The sequence below is a fragment of the Neomonachus schauinslandi genome, chromosome 11 (genome assembly GCF_002201575.2).
Source record: "Neomonachus schauinslandi chromosome 11, ASM220157v2, whole genome shotgun sequence".
NCBI classification, from domain to species: Eukaryota; Metazoa; Chordata; class Mammalia; order Carnivora; family Phocidae; genus Neomonachus; species Neomonachus schauinslandi.
The window spans coordinates 5313368-5329816 of NC_058413.1; the positions used below are offsets into that span (position 1 = coordinate 5313368).

At 63.3% G+C, this 16449-nt stretch overlaps 4 protein-coding genes across 6 annotated transcripts in view; 3 read left to right on the forward strand and 1 right to left on the reverse strand.

Moving 5' to 3' along the window:
* Window positions 1-1807: 1807 nt before the first annotated feature.
* GPR152 (G protein-coupled receptor 152) lies at window positions 1808-3259 on the forward strand. Its single transcript, XM_021685271.1, has one exon. It carries the CDS (start codon window positions 1808-1810, stop codon window positions 3257-3259), a length of 1452 nt encoding a protein of 483 aa, XP_021540946.1.
* A 4521-nt stretch (window positions 3260-7780) lies between these two features.
* CORO1B (coronin 1B) lies at window positions 7781-12989 on the forward strand. Its single transcript, XM_021685121.1, has 11 exons — window positions 7781-7853; window positions 8631-8833; window positions 9071-9193; window positions 9273-9402; window positions 9573-9754; window positions 9842-9961; window positions 10592-10696; window positions 10778-10923; window positions 11180-11237; window positions 12095-12373; window positions 12523-12989. Exons 2-11 carry the CDS (start codon window positions 8633-8635, stop codon window positions 12646-12648), a joined length of 1470 nt encoding a protein of 489 aa, XP_021540796.1. The 5' UTR covers window positions 7781-7853; window positions 8631-8632; the 3' UTR covers window positions 12649-12989.
* Window positions 12990-13397: 408 nt separating this feature from the next.
* Window positions 13398-15563, forward strand: LOC110576040 (protein tyrosine phosphatase receptor type C associated protein). Its single transcript, XM_021685119.2, has 2 exons — window positions 13398-13488; window positions 14743-15563. The coding sequence occupies exons 1-2, from the start codon at window positions 13486-13488 to the stop codon at window positions 15361-15363; spliced, it is 624 nt and encodes a 207-aa protein (XP_021540794.1). The 5' UTR covers window positions 13398-13485; the 3' UTR covers window positions 15364-15563.
* A 130-nt stretch (window positions 15564-15693) lies between these two features.
* The window catches only part of RPS6KB2 (ribosomal protein S6 kinase B2), a 5753-nt gene continuing 4997 nt past the window's right edge, over window positions 15694-16449 (reverse strand). For 2 of the 3 annotated variants that reach the window (XM_021685117.2, XM_021685116.2), the window contains exon 14: window positions 15945-16115. In XM_021685117.2, the coding sequence (XP_021540792.1) occupies window positions 16092-16115 (24 nt within the window). In that variant the 3' untranslated portion in view covers window positions 15945-16091. Of the gene's footprint in view, window positions 16116-16343 lie in introns of all 3 variants that reach the window. The other variant, XM_044919224.1, reaches the window with a different exon arrangement.

Consider the following 16449-nt stretch of genomic DNA (forward strand, 5'->3'; position numbering starts at 1 on the left):
GAGCCAGATGCGTGAAGAGAACTGTCCTCAGCCACAGCGGTGCCAGGACACAGGGTCACAAGGAGCATCGGACTCTGGCTCTGCCACTCATGAGCTGGGAGGACCAGCAATTTCACCTCTTAGTCGCCTTGTCTATAAAACGGGGACCATATTGCTGAAGAGTCGGGAACTCTTTGTTCTCGACTCCAGTCCCCAACTCCAGTTGCATGACGTGGGCGGACTTAGCTAAGAGAGGACAAGGGAAGTCATGCCAGGAGGCAGAGTGTGGGCAAAAGCTGGGAGGTGGGAAAGGATAGGACGAGTTGCCCACTGCAGCCCCTCAGGGGGGTACATCGTGGCCGGAGTGGAGGGTGTGTGAAATTGAGGAAGCGAGGCCAGATCGCAGAGGCCTTGATGCCAGAGTGAGGGACATGGGGGAGATATCAGAGGAGGTGGACCACGGGCTGGGGGGGGGTGGGGACCCAGAGCCTGCCTGGAGGCAGCAGGACCAGGGTGAGAAAGTTTTAGCCATCTGGCTCTGTCAGGGATGGGGTGGCCTGGCTGGTCACTCGGCTCTGCTAAGCCGGGGTTAGGGTTTCCCAGCGAGCAGCCCCATGAATGATTGATGTCTTCTCAGCTTGGGTTTCAGGCCCGCCGCCTTAGCGCCGCCGGGCACCGTGCAGCAGGCCCCGCCGGTGTGGGGCCCCGCGGATGGCGGGACCACTGTGCAGGCAGGCACGCCCTGCTCTTTCCGCCAGCAGCCCGCACCGCACAGGTAAGCCAGGCCTCACCCGTTGGGGCTCAGGGGAGCCCAGGGCTCTGATCCAGTAGAGGCTGGAGCTTGCAGAGCAGGGTCTGCCTGAGGAAGAGCCCTAGGGGAGAGGAGAGCCGAGGGGCTGGAGTCGAGGGCCACAGGCAGGAGCCAGCCTTTGGGGGGCATCTACTTCCTCCCCTGACTCAGCGCTGCCACCAGCTCTCTCTCCACCCTCGGAGGGAAACTCCCTCGGCCAGTGAGGGAAGGTGGGGGCGGAGAGGGAGCGGCATCAGGCCTCTGGGTCCCAGCCACCCTATCCTCATCACGCCGCTGAGCCCCCGACTCCTTCCCTGTCTGGTGGCCTCAGAGGACCGCTTTCTGCCTGAGCTGTGAGAATGTGGACAGGGCCACAGGTGGGAGTCGAGGATGATGAAGAGGCTCAAGCTGCTTCCAGGACAGGTCCTGGCCTGAGTTGCAGACCTCCCCCTGAATTCATGAACCGCACTTGCTGGGGGGACGGGCCTTCTCTGGCCCAGGCTCCTGGGACTGCTACGAGCCCATGGGGCCCTGAGCCTCCCCCTCTGGGAATCTTAAAACCCTTGAACCCCAGGATACCAGATGGGAAGGGGCCTGCAGCAATGTGACCAAGCAGTTTGCACAAACTGTCCTCCCCGGAGCCCCAGGGGTGCTCCCCCTCCTCTAATCTGAGCACTCCTTTCTAGTTCACTGGGAGCTCCACTGTAATATTTGATTTGAAGAAAACATTCACCAGCTTTTAAAATATGTTTGAAAGCCAAGTCTACTTGGGCACGCTGGGATTCCATGTGGCAAACTGATTAGGTCTGAGGTTCAGGCCTGGTGCTTCTGTCCTACCTCTGACCTTGGGCAAGTCACCGATCCTCTGAACCTTCCCCTCCTCACCTGTAAAACAGATTGTATGAAGACTAGGTGCCGTCATCTACTTAAAGGCTCTGGCAGAGGCTAACTACCCCAAAGGTGATGACGATGGCTCAGAGAGGGACAGTGACGTGCCTGGAGAGAACACAGCACCCTCTCTCTCATACTCAGTCCCTCATGATTTCATTGGTTCATCAGGCCCCCGCTCTGCGGCCGACAGCACACTGGGGACCTCAGACGGACACTGCGATGGAAGCTGACCTGGGTGCCGCTGGCCTCGGGCCCCGCACAGAGCTGGACGATGAAGACTACTATCCCCAGGGCATCTGGGACACGGTCTTCCTGGTGGCCCTGCTGCTCCTGGGGCTGCCGGCCAACGGGCTCATGGCGTGGCTGGCTGGCTCGCAGGCTCGGCAGGGAGCGGGCACGCGGCTTGCCCTGCTCCTGCTCAGCCTGGCCCTCTCGGATTTTTTGTTCCTGGCGGCAGCGGCCTTCCAGATCCTGGAGATCCAGCGCGGAGGGCACTGGCCGCTGGGGACGGCCGCCTGCCGCTTCTACTACTTCCTGTGGGGCGTGTCCTACTCCTCTGGCCTCTTCCTGCTGGCGGCCCTCAGCCTGGACCGCTGCCTGCTGGCACTGTGCCCACACTGGTACCCGGGGCACCGGCCGGCCCGCCTGCCCCTCTGGGTCTGCGCCGGGGTCTGGGTGCTGGCCACGCTCTTCAGTGTGCCCTGGCTGGTCTTCCCGGAGGCCGCCGTCTGGTGGTATGACCTGGTCATCTGCCTGGACTTCTGGGACAGCGAGGAGCTGCCGCTGCGGATGCTCGAGATCCTGGGGGGATTCCTGCCTTTCCTCCTGCTGCTCGTCTGCCACGTGCTCACCCAGGCTGCCGCCTGCAAGACCTGCTGCCGCCGCCAGCCGAGGCCCACGGCCAGCCGTGGCTTTGCTCGTGTGGCCAAGACCATTTTGTCAGCCTACGTGGTCTTGCGGCTGCCCTACCACCTGGCACAGCTGCTGTACCTGGCCTTCCTGTGGGACATCTACCCGGGCTACCTGCTCTGGGAAGCCCTGGTCTACTCCGACTACCTGGTCCTGCTCAACAGCTGCCTCAGTCCCTTCCTCTGCCTCCTGGCCAGTGCCGACCTCCGGGCCCTGCTGCGCCCCGTGATCTCCTCCTTCGCGGCAGCTCTCTGCGAAGAATGGCCCGCCAGCTTCACACCAGCCGAGCCACAGACCCAAGTGGATTCTGGGGGTCAGACTTTGCCAGGGCCTATGGCAGGGGCCCAACCCCAGGTGACCTCCACGGCCCAGCCACAGGCAGACCCCACAGCAGAGCCACAGTTGGATTCTGTGGCCCCCCCACATTCAGATTTTGTGGTCCAGCCTCAGCTGAACTCCTCAGCTCAGCCACAGGTGAACCATGAGGCCCAGCCACAAGTGAGCCCTAAGGCCCAGACCCCCCGACCCGCTGCCGGCTCAGCCCCCAGTCCCTGTGATGAAGTCTCTTCTGCTCCATCCACAGATCCCACCCCAGAAGCCCCTGCGAACGCAGCTGTGCCTGCTGTCTTTGAGGGAGAGAACCCCAGCAGTGTCCCCCCAGAGGAGGCCCCTGGAACAGGCCCCATGTGAGGTTCCAGGAAAGCCCAGGCCCATCAGGGCAGTGGAAAAGCTTGAAGGAGACAGACTAACCAGCCAGCCGGAGAGGAGGGGAGCCGCGGAGGAAGTCATCATGGAAAACCCCACCCAGTCCCCTGGGCCCGGCAGGAGGACTTTGGGGAAGTGAAAATGAAGCACCAAAAAGTCCCCAGCAGTTTGTCATGAGCGTCTTGTCCCTACCCAGGTCCCACTCTGGTTTTCCACGCTTGCCCCCTACACCCAGTGGTCCAGCAGTCAGAGCTGAAGCTCTCCTGCTGGGCTCTGCCCCTAGGCAGCCCGGACCCCACCGACAGTCTCCCCCTAGCCTCAGTCCTGCAGGAGAAAGCCAGCAGGGGTGACTTCCCAGGGCTTGAGCTGACCTCCCTTTGATCCTTCCCTCCGCCCTCTCCTCCCTCACCCTCTAACTCAGCACGAGGATGCCAACGGAGGAAGTCCCTGCAGAGAAGGCAGGCATTCAAGAGCCAGCAGGAACCTGGGGCCCTAGGAGCCCACACAGGCTGGCCTGGCCCCCTGCCCCCAGCAGGTCTCGAGACCGCGGTGGCGGCGGGCCTCCATCAGCAAGGCAGTGGGAGCGGGAGAGGAGGCCAGAGCTACCGAGCCCGGATTCCACTCAGGCGCTGGTGACTCCGGAAAAGCCGCTTCACCCTCTGAGCTGCTGTTGCATCCGCCATAGGGAGGGTTCAGTCAGAAAGCGTGTGAGGCACTCGGCTAGAGCCTGGCACACAGTAGGGCCTCAGTAAACAGAAGTCCTTCCCTCGCTCCCATCCAGAGATGTCCCTGCAGGGGCTGGAGTCGGATGGGAGGAGGCACCGCCTAGCCTTGGCCTCCGGGCGGGGGCCTGTGAGCTTTGGGGCAGATCAGCTGTGCCCACGACCAGTTTGGGGCCTGAGAGAGCACGGGGCTGACTCTGTGCCTTGGATGGCTCCAGAGGACTTCAGCGTCTGCTCCCTCCACTCAAGGGTTCAACTACTGTCCACCTCCCCCGCCCCCCCCCCCCCACCGCTTCATCTAGAGAGTGCCCTGGTCCCGCCTCCAGCAGAGCCCCTTCTATGCACGCAGCCCCCGGGGGCCGAGAGGGGATGATGTCCAAACAGAGAGCTCTGGGGACCAGTGGCTCCAGAAAGGGTACAGGCCCCCAAGAGGTCACATAGCATCTCAGGGCAGAGCCCCGCTCTTCCCTCTCAAGCTGCAGACACTGCAAGAAAAAGTAAGAAGCGCTGAAGTTCTCATCCCCGCCCCCTTCCCTTTCACACCAGCGCTTCCTTCTGGCTGCCCCCAACACCCAGCTTTCTGTCACCCCGCTATGTTCCAAAACCATGAGCCCTTCACCCTTTTAACGCCCCCCAACCCCCCACCCCTGGCCCTTTGCCACTGCCAGTAGCCGAGCGCTGCCCTGACCAGCAGGTGTAGATGAAAAGACCTTTCTGTGCGGCCCTTCTAGGGCTGCTTCTGTCTGAAAAAGGCAGCGGGCAGGGCCTGCGGTCTGGAGAGGTGCAGGGTGCAGGTCTGGAGAGGTGCAGGGTGCAGGTCCTGGGCTCTGGTTGCTAGCTCCCTCTTCACTTCGGTGTTCTCCTCTGTAGAATGGGGTGGTAGAGTTCCCCTTGCAAAGGCTGCTGCTGTCATGAACGGGGCCCTGGGGATGGAAACACGCTGAACGGTGACAATGCGGGGGTGGGGGGCAGAATTCTAGCATTTCCTGCTGATGGGACTGTGGATGCTGAGGCTGCCGGAGAGAGATTTCTGAATGGGCACAAATTTGTTGAATTCATTCATTTATTGAGCACTTGCTAGGTAATCTTCCGGCCAACCCTCCATTGTGGGGACACATGAGTGGGGTGAGGGGCATGGCCTTGGGTGCCCCTTGGGGGTTTTTTGAATCCCAGCTCCACCACTCACCAGCTGTGTGATCTTCAGCAAGGCTCTTGGCTTCTTTGGGACTCCGTTTCCTCATCTGTAAAATGGGGATCATATCAATGGTCCCCATTTCCTAGGAGTGTTCATATCTATGAAGTACTTGGATCCTTTGCCTGGCACAGAGTAAGTGCTGAATAATTATTAACCATTAATTTAATTATGCCAGTGGGCATCCCCAAACCTCACCCAGGCCTGGGACCAACACTCACCCAGGGGCCAGAGCCCACGTGGCAGCATCCTGCCCACTAGGCATTGTCCCCTCCACCATACTGCCTCCCGTTCTGCAAGAAATGCTTTCCCACTGTCCCACCCCTTTGGGTGCACACTCCCTGGAGGCAGGGTCTGGACTGGTGTCCCCCTTGGGGCACTCTGCAGCGCTCCTCCCTCTTCTCCCAGAGAGGGGTCCCAAAGCTTTTTCAACAGGACAGGCAGATCAGACACTAAAACCCAAGTGCCCACCACCTGCCTTCAACTCTGGTCCCCATTCCAAACCCAGCCTTTGGGAGAGTGGGCTAGCCCCACCTCCAAGGTCCCTGAGGGGAAATCTCACCCAGAACGGGGAATTGTTATCCAGGAGAAAGAGCAGTGCTATGAAGGGTTTTGTGGGATAAAGAGGAGTTCTACTGGTGACCCCAGAAGAGGGTTTTGTGTTAGAGGAAGCATGCGCACCCAAGGCCAGAGAGGTTGAAGGGAGGGCTCATCCCTGACATTCCACAGTCCATCTACCTCACCCCTAACACCGCAGAGGGCAGGGGCTCCTGTTGCCTTCTAGGAGACTCACCCCTTCTCCAGCTGAGAGGTATGTTTATTCTGAGTTGTGAATATGAACATTTTCAATTCTACATTCGGGACTGCTGTTCATTCATTCATTCAGGTACGGGACTTGACCCCACGCTGTGTGCTAAGTCTCATTCTAAGTGCTGGGGATACAGTGGGAAACAGGACAAAGTGCCACCCACAGTTTGCTAACATTCTAGTGAAGTGGGGCAGACAAAATGCAAATACACAACTAATTACATAATAGAACATCAGATACGGATTAAGAAGGATACAGGAGGAACAAGTAAGGGCAAGAGAGTGACCAGTGAGGGGTTGGTCTGAGACCTGGAGAAAGTGAGGGATGGGGCCTTTTCACAAGCTGGGGGGAGAGTTTCCAGATGGAAAGAACGGGATGTACCCAGGCCCTGGGGTGGGAAAGAAGGTGGTTTGTTTCAGGGACAGGAGGATCCGTGTCACGGGGCCACATGCAGGGAGAGGACAGAGGAAGGTAACATATGGGGGGGACAGGGCACAAGGACTATGGGGATTATTTCAAGCGTGACAATGAGGAGCCGAGGGGAGGGTTTGGGGTACGGGGTCTGGTTTGGGCTTTAGACAAGCCCTGGCTGTTGCCTGGAGGGCACAATGGAGAGAGGCTTAGTGGCAGCATTCCCTCTTCGAAAGCACCCTCATTCCTCTCCTTTTTTGGAAGGGCCGGCCTGTCCCAGGGTGTGTGGAACGGAGGAAAAAACAAGGACTTTGGAGCCAAACAGATAGGGGCTAAATCTTGGTGGGATGACCTGGGGCAGGCACCCTTCCCCTCTGAGCTGTTTCCTCATCAGGGAGTGGGAAGCGGGGTGAATAGGGTATAAGCCCCAGCCAGCGTGAGACACACAGTGGGGCCTCCTGCTGCCCCAGATAAGACTCCTGGCTTTGCTCTTCTCTCCTCTTTCCCCCTACCTCTCTTTTTCTGGGAAAGAGACCCTGACCATCACCTCAAGGAAGATGAGGGAGGTGGCCAGTGCCCCAGGGACACCAGCCCCAGGCAGAAGGGACAGATTCTGCCTGTCAGACCTACAGGGACACCCAAGTCCCCCCAGGGTGGGACACGGACAGGGATGGGGTAGATCTGAGGAGGCCAGTCTGGGCTCCTGTCCCAGGAGCTAGCTAGGAGGGAGACATCTGCGGACAGACCACTAGGCTGGGATCTGGCAGGGGGCATGTCCCCATTTCTATTTTTAATAAAGAGGCCCAGCAGGCCCCAGGGGTGTTCATCGGAAACAGTGAGTTGGCTGGGCCTTCCACGCGCCCCTTAAAACACCGCTGTTGTATTTACATTGTTCATCACGAGCGTGTACTTTTTTAACCTTTAAAAAGAGACACGTGAATACATCGACTGTCAGCCTGGATACTGTATTTTGGAGTCAGGGGTGGACTGGGGCACCCGGAAGTATGCACTGGGATGGGGGCTTGGCACCGCGGGCTCCACCCAATCCTGGTACTCTCGAGGGCACCGCCAGAGGAGCAGGACCGGGAAGGGGCCGCGGTCGGCGGGCGGGCTGCACCCCGCACCTACAGCTCCTCCGACCCGACCCCCACCCCTATCCCTGCCCCTTCCCCCCGGAGGGACGCGGGCGCCGGAGGGGCGGGGCTCGCCCAGGCGCCGCCCCTGCGCTCCTCTAGCCCCGGCGCTCGGGGCCTCCGGGGCTCCGCTCGCAGTCTCCCGCCCCGCCCCTCCGCGCGTGACCTCGGCCCCGCCCCCGCGAGCCCCCGCCCCGCCCCCCCCGCCCCCTGCCCTCGGCTCCTCTGTCACTTCCTGATTCCCGCTTCCTGCTTCCCAGAGGCCGGGATCCGGAGCCGCCCGAGGCCGGTGCCGCAGCCCCCGGCGTCCCCGGTGAGCGCGGCTGGCCGGAGCTGGGGGCGCGGGCGGGGGACCGGGCGGGGCTGCAGGGCGGAGCCGCGGGAGGCTGGGGTGGGGGGTCGCGAGTCCGAGGAGCCTTTACCCCCGGCGGCACTCCACCCTCAGTCCCAACTCCCTGTGGCCGCCCAGCCTCTCCGCCCCCTCCCCCCACGGTTCACCTTGGACCCCGCTCCGAGGGCGCCCTGGGATGGTCTGCGGCCGGGAGCGGCATCCAGACCCCTGCCCCCCAGTCCTGCCAGGCCCGCTGGACCGGCCTGGGGCTCCCTGCAGCTCCCTGCACATTCCTGCAGGCGCTGCACATTCCCCGGGGCTCAGAACTGGGGCCTGGCGCGGCTCCACACTGGAGACCTTTCCCCATCACCCAACTTCCAAATCCTGGGCAGGAAGGAGTCTGCTTGGAACTGACTGGGACCCACAGAGGAGCTAAGCTTGCCCAGGCTTCAGCACCTCCCACCTCCCCCACACATACCAGAGCCAGGGAGGGGCCTGGGTAGGGTCCTGCAAAGCCCCTCGGGACTCAGCAGTGTGGGCCTTGGGTCAGTGCACTCCCCCTGCTCCACCTCAGATGCCCCCTTGGTGGGTGGCAGCCAGGGGCTGCACCTGTGACCCCGTTCTGTAACTGGGGAAGCTGAAAGCCAAGAGGGTTACCATGACCGGGTTGCAGCCTCCCCGCCTCCCTTCCTGCAGCCCTGGGAGGGTTGGGGGTTGTTGGGATGGGTGAGGGCTGATCGAAGTCTCTCCACCCTACAGACATGTCCTTCCGCAAAGTGGTTCGGCAGAGCAAATTCCGGCACGTGTTTGGACAGCCAGTCAAGAATGACCAGTGCTATGAAGATATTCGAGTGTCCCGTGTCACCTGGGACAGCACCTTTTGTGCCGTCAATCCCAAGTTCCTGGCTGTGATCGTGGAGGCCAGCGGCGGGGGTGCCTTCCTGGTGCTCCCCTTAAGCAAGGTGGGCCCCATCAGGGCTGGGGGAAGGACTGGAGACTCGGCCACACCTACCAGGCCTCTGCTCACCTCACTTTCCGTATCTTGCCCACGCCCACACTGCTGGGCAGGTGTCATAACCCAGATTTATTGTCTAAAAGAGGTGTTAGCCCAGATGGAGGTTTTTTTATTGCCAGCGAGTCAGGGTCAGAGGCAACAGGCGCATCCCGCTCACCCTTGACCGCCCCTCTCATGCCCGCAGACGGGCCGCATCGACAAGGCCTACCCGACGGTGTGCGGACACACGGGACCCGTCCTGGACATTGATTGGTGTCCCCACAACGACGAGGTCATCGCCAGCGGCTCGGAGGACTGTACAGTCATGGTGAGGCTTGGGGCTGCGGCCGCGCCCGGGTCGCAGGTGTGGCTCCAGGCCTCAGCTGGCATCTCCACCCCTCCCGCAGGTGTGGCAGATCCCGGAGAACGGGCTCACGTCCCCGCTGACAGAGCCGGTGGCGGTGCTGGAGGGACACACCAAGAGGGTGGGCATTGTCACTTGGCACCCGACCGCCCGCAACGTGCTGCTCAGTGCAGGTCCGCACCGCCCCCCCCAGCCCCCAGTCCCCCTGCCCTCCTCTGTGCACAGCCCCGGAACCCACACCCTCTCCCAGGCCCATCTGACAGGTGGTAAAGCCGAGGCCCACAGAGGTCAAGGGGCCAGGTGTGGCCCCCGGAGGGTGGGCTGATGGCCCCCTGCCCGGCAGGCTGTGACAACGTGGTGCTCATCTGGAACGTGGGCACGGCGGAGGAGTTGTACCGCCTGGACAGCCTGCACCCCGACCTCATCTACAACGTCAGCTGGAACCGCAACGGCAGCCTCTTCTGCTCTGCCTGCAAGGACAAGAGTGTGCGCATCATCGACCCCCGCCGGGGCACCCTGGTGGCGGTACGTGGCCTGGGGGGCCTAGGATGGTAGTGGGCAGGCCGAGGGGCTCTGTCGGGTGCCGCACTGACCACTCTGTCTCCCGGACAGGAGAGGGAGAAGGCTCACGAAGGGGCCCGTCCCATGCGGGCCATCTTCCTGGCAGATGGCAAGGTGTTCACCACGGGCTTCAGCCGCATGAGCGAGCGGCAGCTGGCGCTATGGGACCCGGTGAGTGGCCATGGCCAGCTGACGGGACAGGCTTGATTGAGCCTTGGACCCCACCCTGGGCAGGGAGGGTGGGAGTCACCCCAGAGAGGCCTGTGGGCCGCAGGTTCTCAGCCTGGCAGCTGAGGCTCTCGGGACCTGGAACCCTTGCCCCTCGCTCTCCAGCCTCCCCTGCTGCCTCCAGCTTCCTCCAGGCCTTAGCCCACGTTGTTCTTCCAACTGAAAGGCCCTTCCCTCCTTTGCTTGCCTGTTCCAATCTGGCTGTCCTTCGGGGCCCAGTGCCGAGGCCCTCTCCCCCAGGAGGCCTCCCAGCCCTTCTCCTGAAGTGTTCTGTCCCACAGCCCTGTGGCTTCTGTATAGTGGCCTCCGTGGATCCCTCTGAGACGGGGGGTAGTGCTGCCTGGCACCCTCCACTCCCACGTGGTAGGGACTAAAGGCCTGGACTAGGCCAGGGAAGAGGGATCCTGGGAGTGGAGGGGATCCAGGAGGGGGGAGAGAACCCATCTGGCGTTGGTGGGGACAGTGCCCGCCAGCATGGGAGGCTGCCTGGGGCCAGTCCTGATGGGCTGGGACGGTGAGGAGAGGGAAAGAAAGTCCTGGCCTGGCCTCACTGCCCACCACCCCATGTGCCAGGAAAACCTTGAGGAACCCATGGCCCTGCAGGAACTGGACTCGAGCAATGGGGCGCTGCTGCCCTTCTACGACCCTGACACCAGCGTGGTCTACGTCTGCGGCAAGGTGGGGCCAGGCAGGGTGGATGGGGGCAGGGAAGAAGGCTGCGTGCCTGAGTGCTGACCCCTGCCGCCTCCCACTCCACAGGGTGATTCCAGCATCCGGTACTTTGAGATCACAGAGGAGCCCCCCTATATCCACTTCCTGAACACATTCACCAGCAAGGAACCCCAGAGGGGCATGGGCAGCATGCCTAAGAGGGGCTTGGAGGTCAGCAAGTGCGAGATCGCCCGGTAAGAAGGGCCCCCCAGGTGGCTGGCTGCAGAGGGATGAGTTGGCCCCAGCGGCAGAGGCCCGGCTATGGCCGGGCAGGGTGAGAGGTCAGACCTTCGGAGGCTGCTGAGGAGCGGGAACCAGCCCACAGCAGGGCCAGGGTCAAGGTCCGACCGTGGAGGGGCTGGGGTGAGGCCTGGAAGTGGAGAGTGCAGGGAGCCAGGAGAGCCTGTGAGGGGGAGGTTCCACCCACGGTCCCTCCCTCCCCTTTCCCAGGTTCTACAAACTGCATGAGCGCAAGTGTGAGCCCATCGTCATGACTGTGCCAAGAAAGGTGAGGCCACCTGGTCCCCTGCCCACCCACTCCCTTCCTCAGCGGACAGGCCCTGAGGGGGTGACCGGGCTAAGGCCTGTGAACGGGATGTGGTTGAGTGTGGATATGGTCAATGGGCTGGACAGACACCAGCAGGGGTTTGGCCTGCCGCCATGCGTTGGACTGTGCCAGGCGGGGGTAAGACGGGGTGAGACAGGGTGAGCTGAGGCCCTGCTCTGGAAGAGCCCCAGGAGACAGATGTCAGGCCACCGTGAAGGGCTCCCTGTGGCAGGCAAGGCAGGACCCAACAGCATGGCTAGGGTGGGGCCCGCCAACGGTGGGTCAAGGCCAGGCAAAGGGCACGGAGGTAAGAACAGAGAGAGGGACGGGAGTCTGGCTGTGGTGGAAACTCCCATGAAGAGGGGATCAGTCCACGTGTGGCCTGGCCTCACATGCCCAGCCAAGAACCTTGGACGAGCTTCGTTCTTCTCCAGCCAGCGTTCACCGAGTGAACCATTCGGCGTGCCAGGCACATCCCAGGGAGGAGAGCCGTGAATGAGGCTGGCAGGGTTCACAGTCCATGGGACACAGACAGGGCTCCCAGAATCCCATGAAGCCACGTGGCTGACCTCTGCTTAGGAGTGTTAGGAAGGCTTCTGAGAAGAGTTGTTGGCCATATCCCGAAAGGAAGTGAAACGAGAGATTTGTGCTTTAGAGAGGCCATTTGGGGCCAGGCCGTTGGAGGATGGGTTGACAGGGTTCAGGCCTGGAGGCCAAGAGAAATCAATGAGGAGGTGGCTACCCAGGGTCCAGACAAGAGAAGAGGACCCTGCCACTGGGCCCCTGGCTGATCCGGACTTCCCCCACCCCCTGCCCAGTCGGACCTCTTCCAGGACGATCTGTACCCTGACACAGCCGGACCTGAGGCGGCCCTAGAGGCAGAGGAGTGGGTGAGCGGGCAGGATGCCAGCCCCATCCTCATCTCCCTGCGGGAGGCCTACGTGCCCAGCAAGCAGCGGGACCTGAAGGTCAGCAGGCGCAACGTACTATCCGATAGCCGGCCTGCCGTGGCCCCGAGCTCGGCCCGCCCCGGGGCCTCCATCTCTGCTGTGTCCATCCACACGACCGTCCCCAGCGGCAGCCTCACGGGAGCCGCGGTACGTGCCCCGCCCAGCTCCCCCCAGGCGGCACCCCAGTCTGCTGTGCGTGCGCCTGAACCCTTCCCGGGCTCAGGCCCTGGCCTGGTAGGTTGGGGGAGGGCTGCAGCTCTGCGCGCCCCCTGAATCGCGCCCCCACGTCCCTGCAGGAGGCCGGGAAGCTGGAGGAGGTGATGCAGGAGCTGCGGGCGCTGAGGGCGCTGGTCAAGGAGCAAGGGGAGCGCATTGGTCGCCTGGAGGAGCAGCTCGGCCGCATGGAGAATGGGGACGCTTAGGACCACAGGCCCAGGGGATCCCACTCCCCCTCACTTCCTCCTCCTCCGAGCTCCCTCCCCACCCAGCCTCTGCTGGCAAGTCACACCACTAGCTGGCTGTCTCCTGCCCCCTGCCCAGGGCCTCTGGGGCAGGTTCAGGGGCAGTCCACCCCAACCCATCCTGTGGGCCCCGGGCTGGAGCCCCCGCCTGGCTGTCATTGTTACTGTGGAGGATTTTTGTATCAAGGCAAACTTATACTCTGAGGGACCATCTCCCCCCAGCTCCCTGCTCCCTCCCGGAGGAAGTGGGAGGGACAAGCTCTATATTTTCATTCCAAATAAAATTCTCTTTCTAAAAGCCAGGTTTGCCCTCTGCAAAAGGTGGGGCTGGGAAAGGAAGTCTGCAATGCTGGGGGCAGATGAGGCCGGCCCACAGGGATCACAGATGGGGGGAGGGTCTTGGGGACCATGAGCATCCCCCCCCCCCGGCCAAGTCGTTGCTTCCCTGAATTCTGCCAGCTAGAGAAACTGAGGCCACAGAGCTGTGGATGCCCAGGACTGCGTCCTGCTTTGAGCTGGTGCCTGGGTCCTCCTTTTGGAGGCCTGGCCACAGGCTCCACAGCCCCGGCCTCACCCGGCGAGAGGTCTGTGAGGCCCCCTAGTGTAAGGGTTAGGGTGGTCCCGAGAGGCCCGCGGCCCCCAGCAGGGGCCTATGGCAGGGAGGGCCGGGTGGGGTACGTGGGCAGGAAGCGGAAGCACCCAGTAACCCCTAGCTGCGGCTGAGCGCGCCAGAGCTCACTTCCACTCAACACAGCCAGAGCTGGTGGTGGGCGCCCAAGCACCGAGGCCGGCGGACTGATGGTGAGCATGGGAGCCCGCTGGGTCCTGCGGTGGGGGCCACAGGAGGTCACAGCTGGAATGTCTGGGCCCTGGGCACTAAGGGAGGACCCCCGCATTGGAGCCCAGGAGCAGAAGCAGCTGGCCGAGGGCAGAGAAGGGAGACCCAGGGCAAGCGTGGGGCAGAAGCTGGGCCTTTCTCTTACTTCGCCTCAGAGGTGGGCCTCCCTGGGACTCAGAGTGTACCCCCCAGCACCCCTCTCCAGGCCCGGCCCCCCTTCAGGAACCTCTGACAGACCCTCTCACCTGTTCTGCTGGTGAGCTGGGACCTGGGCACAGAACCTACCTGCGTCCCTGGAGCCTAGGCAAACAGAGCCCGGGGTGAAGGGGAGGCTTGCTTGAATCTCGGCACCCCTCCCCCCACCAACACCTCCCACCTGCCTTGTTCCAACCGCAGGCTTCCTCTGGTAGCGACACCCGCCTCCCCCAGCCCCCGAGCCCTACAAGCCTGAGGCCCCCGGGGACAGGAGTTGAACGGAAATGCTGCAGCTGGGGCAGTCCTGTGGGTGGGAGAGGAAGAGGGGTGTCAGGGACGCCCCCTCCATCCTGAGACCTGATCAAGTGGAGGGTAAACAGTTGTCTCAGAGTTGGCCCCTCCATTCCCACGCCTTAGGAAGAGCCAACCCCAACAGCAGCCTCGCTGATTCCTTCTCTCCCTCCACATCCCATCCCCACCCCCAACCCGTCAGTCTTGACACGTCTGACCAGTGTTTACTGGGCACCTACTGTGTGTGCCAGAAATGAGTGCTTGAGCCAGGAAGACCCCTGTCTCCTTGCTGCTTGCTCCGGTGGGGCAGATAAGGCAGGCTGCGTGAGGAGTACGAGGGAGAGCAAAGTAGAGCCCGGCCGGGCCGGCCACAGAGCTGAGAGGCAGGGCAGTACTCCAGGTCAGACTGGGCCTCCTGGAGAGCCTCTTGGGACGGTTTGGGCCGAGGTGAGCCGGCAGCCATGCGGCTCTCGAGGGATGGAGCATTCTGGGTGTAGAGGGAACAGCCAGCACGCAGGCCCGTGGCAGGCGCAGGCTCATGCAGGGCGCAGCCGGGGTGGCAAGGGGGGGCGGGGGCGGGGTCAGAGGCTCCAGGGCCACATTTCGAAGGACCAGGGCCTTACGGACCCCGTAGGACGTGGGCTTTCCCGCTTGATTGTCCCCATTTTGCCCAAGAGGCAACCGGGGAGCCGGTCACCTGGCCTGACCGCCCCCTGCCCGTCTCCCCGCAGGACCTGCCCTGTGCCCTAGGGCTCGGGACACTGCTGGGCCTGCCAGGGGTCCTGGGCTCGGGCAGCGGCGCCAAGGACAGCGGGAGCTCCAGCACTGTGGCCGTGGCCGTGCTGCTGCTGGTGCTGCTGCTGCTGGTCGCCGGCCTGGCGCTGGCCTGGTGCCGCCTCAGCCGGGACTCGGGGGGCTACTATCACCCGGCCCGCCTGGGCGCTGCGCTGTGGGGCCACACCCGCCGCCTCCTCTGGGCCAGCCCCCCGGGCCGCTGGCTCCGGGCCCGGGCCGAGCCGGAGTGGCGCGACGGGGCCCTGGAGCGGCAGCAGGACGAGCAGGACGCGGAGGAGGACTACCAGGTGGCGGGCGACCCGGCGGAGACACAGTCCCAGCAAGAGGAGCAGTGCGGCGGACAGGGGCCCGGCCCCCAGCAGCTCCCGGAGCCTGCTGAGGACACGCATGACAGTAACAGCGAAGGGGGCCTGGGCCTCAGCTGCCAGGGGCCGGCGGGCTCGGGGGGCAGCGCCGAGGCCCTGCTGAGCGACCTGCACGCCTTTGCCGGCAGCGCGGCCTGGGACGACAGCGCCGAAGCCGCTGGGGGCCGGGGCCTCCACGTCACCGCACTGTAAGAGCCAGAGTGGCGTCCCGTTCCTGTCACTGCGCCTGTGCGTCCCGAGCTGCCCTGGACCCAGCATCACCCACACCTGCGCCCCCCCCATGTAAGAGTCTCAGACGATCGCTCCCGCACCGGTTCTGTCCCCCAAGCTGTGCATCCCTGTCCCCACCAGGAAGGCTGCCCACCCCTGGGGCACTGGGGTCATCTGAAATAAAACCCCTCCAGCCCTGTGGCTCTGTGGTCCTGTAGCGACCCTTCCCATCTCGGAGCAGGGGCTCCTCCTGGCACAGCCCCAACCCAATCCTGCCCCCAGAGGTCCAAGGGAAGAGCCAGGTCAGGGCCATGATTCAGTATTTTAATTCTCCAAGGGCACAGCTCAACTGCGGGCCAGCTGGGCGGCGAGGCCACTCCCCTGACAGCCAGAGCCTGTGGCCCTTCGCGGGCATGGTTCAGGGCCACAGCCACCCCCAACAGAGACACGCTCTCACACACACTCACTCCTGCACCCCTAGACACACCTCCAGGTCTCTGGAACTGGCCCAGGGCCCCGCTTGCCCTCAGGGCCGCCCATCCTCCTAGCGCCCTGGGCGCCCACGGCCCCTCTTAGACTTCTTGGTCCCTGAGGGGGGTCGGATGGGGAGGGGGGCAGTGCTCGAGGGTGGTGGTGGTGGCGGCAGCGGCAGGAGAGGAGGTAGAGGGGGCTCCGAGGGCTCCAGTGGGCCAGAGCCGGGCCGGAATCCCTCAAAGGGCGAGAACTTCAGGGGGCTGCAGGGGAATCCAAGGTGAGTCAGCACGGACTGGCGCCGGGGTCAGAGGGCTGATGTCCCCCCACCCCCACCCCCAGGCACAGAGGCTGTGAGGTCAAGTGCCCAGCCAGGCAGCCCCCACCACAAGGGGTCCCCAGCTGTGGATGGGAAAACAGAGACTAGCACTGAGAGGCAGCCCTGGCCGGACCCCTGCCTCAGCTACACACTCCCCTCTGTCCTGTGGTACCTGACCGGGGTCCGGGGGCTGCTGTGGAGGCGCCTGGGGGAGCGCAGCTTGGGCTGGAAGGAGAAGCCCTCCTTGATGCTGTCCAGGACGGAGGGTGCCACATATG

Excerpts from the sequence above, each read along its gene's own strand:
- CORO1B (XM_021685121.1), top strand. The coding sequence starts at position 8,633 with ATGTCCTTCCGCAAAGTGGTTCGGCAGAGCAAATTCCGGCACGTGTTT. Across the intron at positions 8,834-9,070 it reads TGGTGCTCCCCTTAAGCAAG|ACGGGCCGCATCGACAAGGC; the intron begins GTGGGCCCCATC and ends TCATGCCCGCAG. Across the intron at positions 9,755-9,841 it reads GCCGGGGCACCCTGGTGGCG|GAGAGGGAGAAGGCTCACGA; the intron begins GTACGTGGCCTG and ends TCTCCCGGACAG.
- GPR152 (XM_021685271.1), top strand. The coding sequence starts at position 1,808 with ATGATTTCATTGGTTCATCAGGCCCCCGCTCTGCGGCCGACAGCACAC.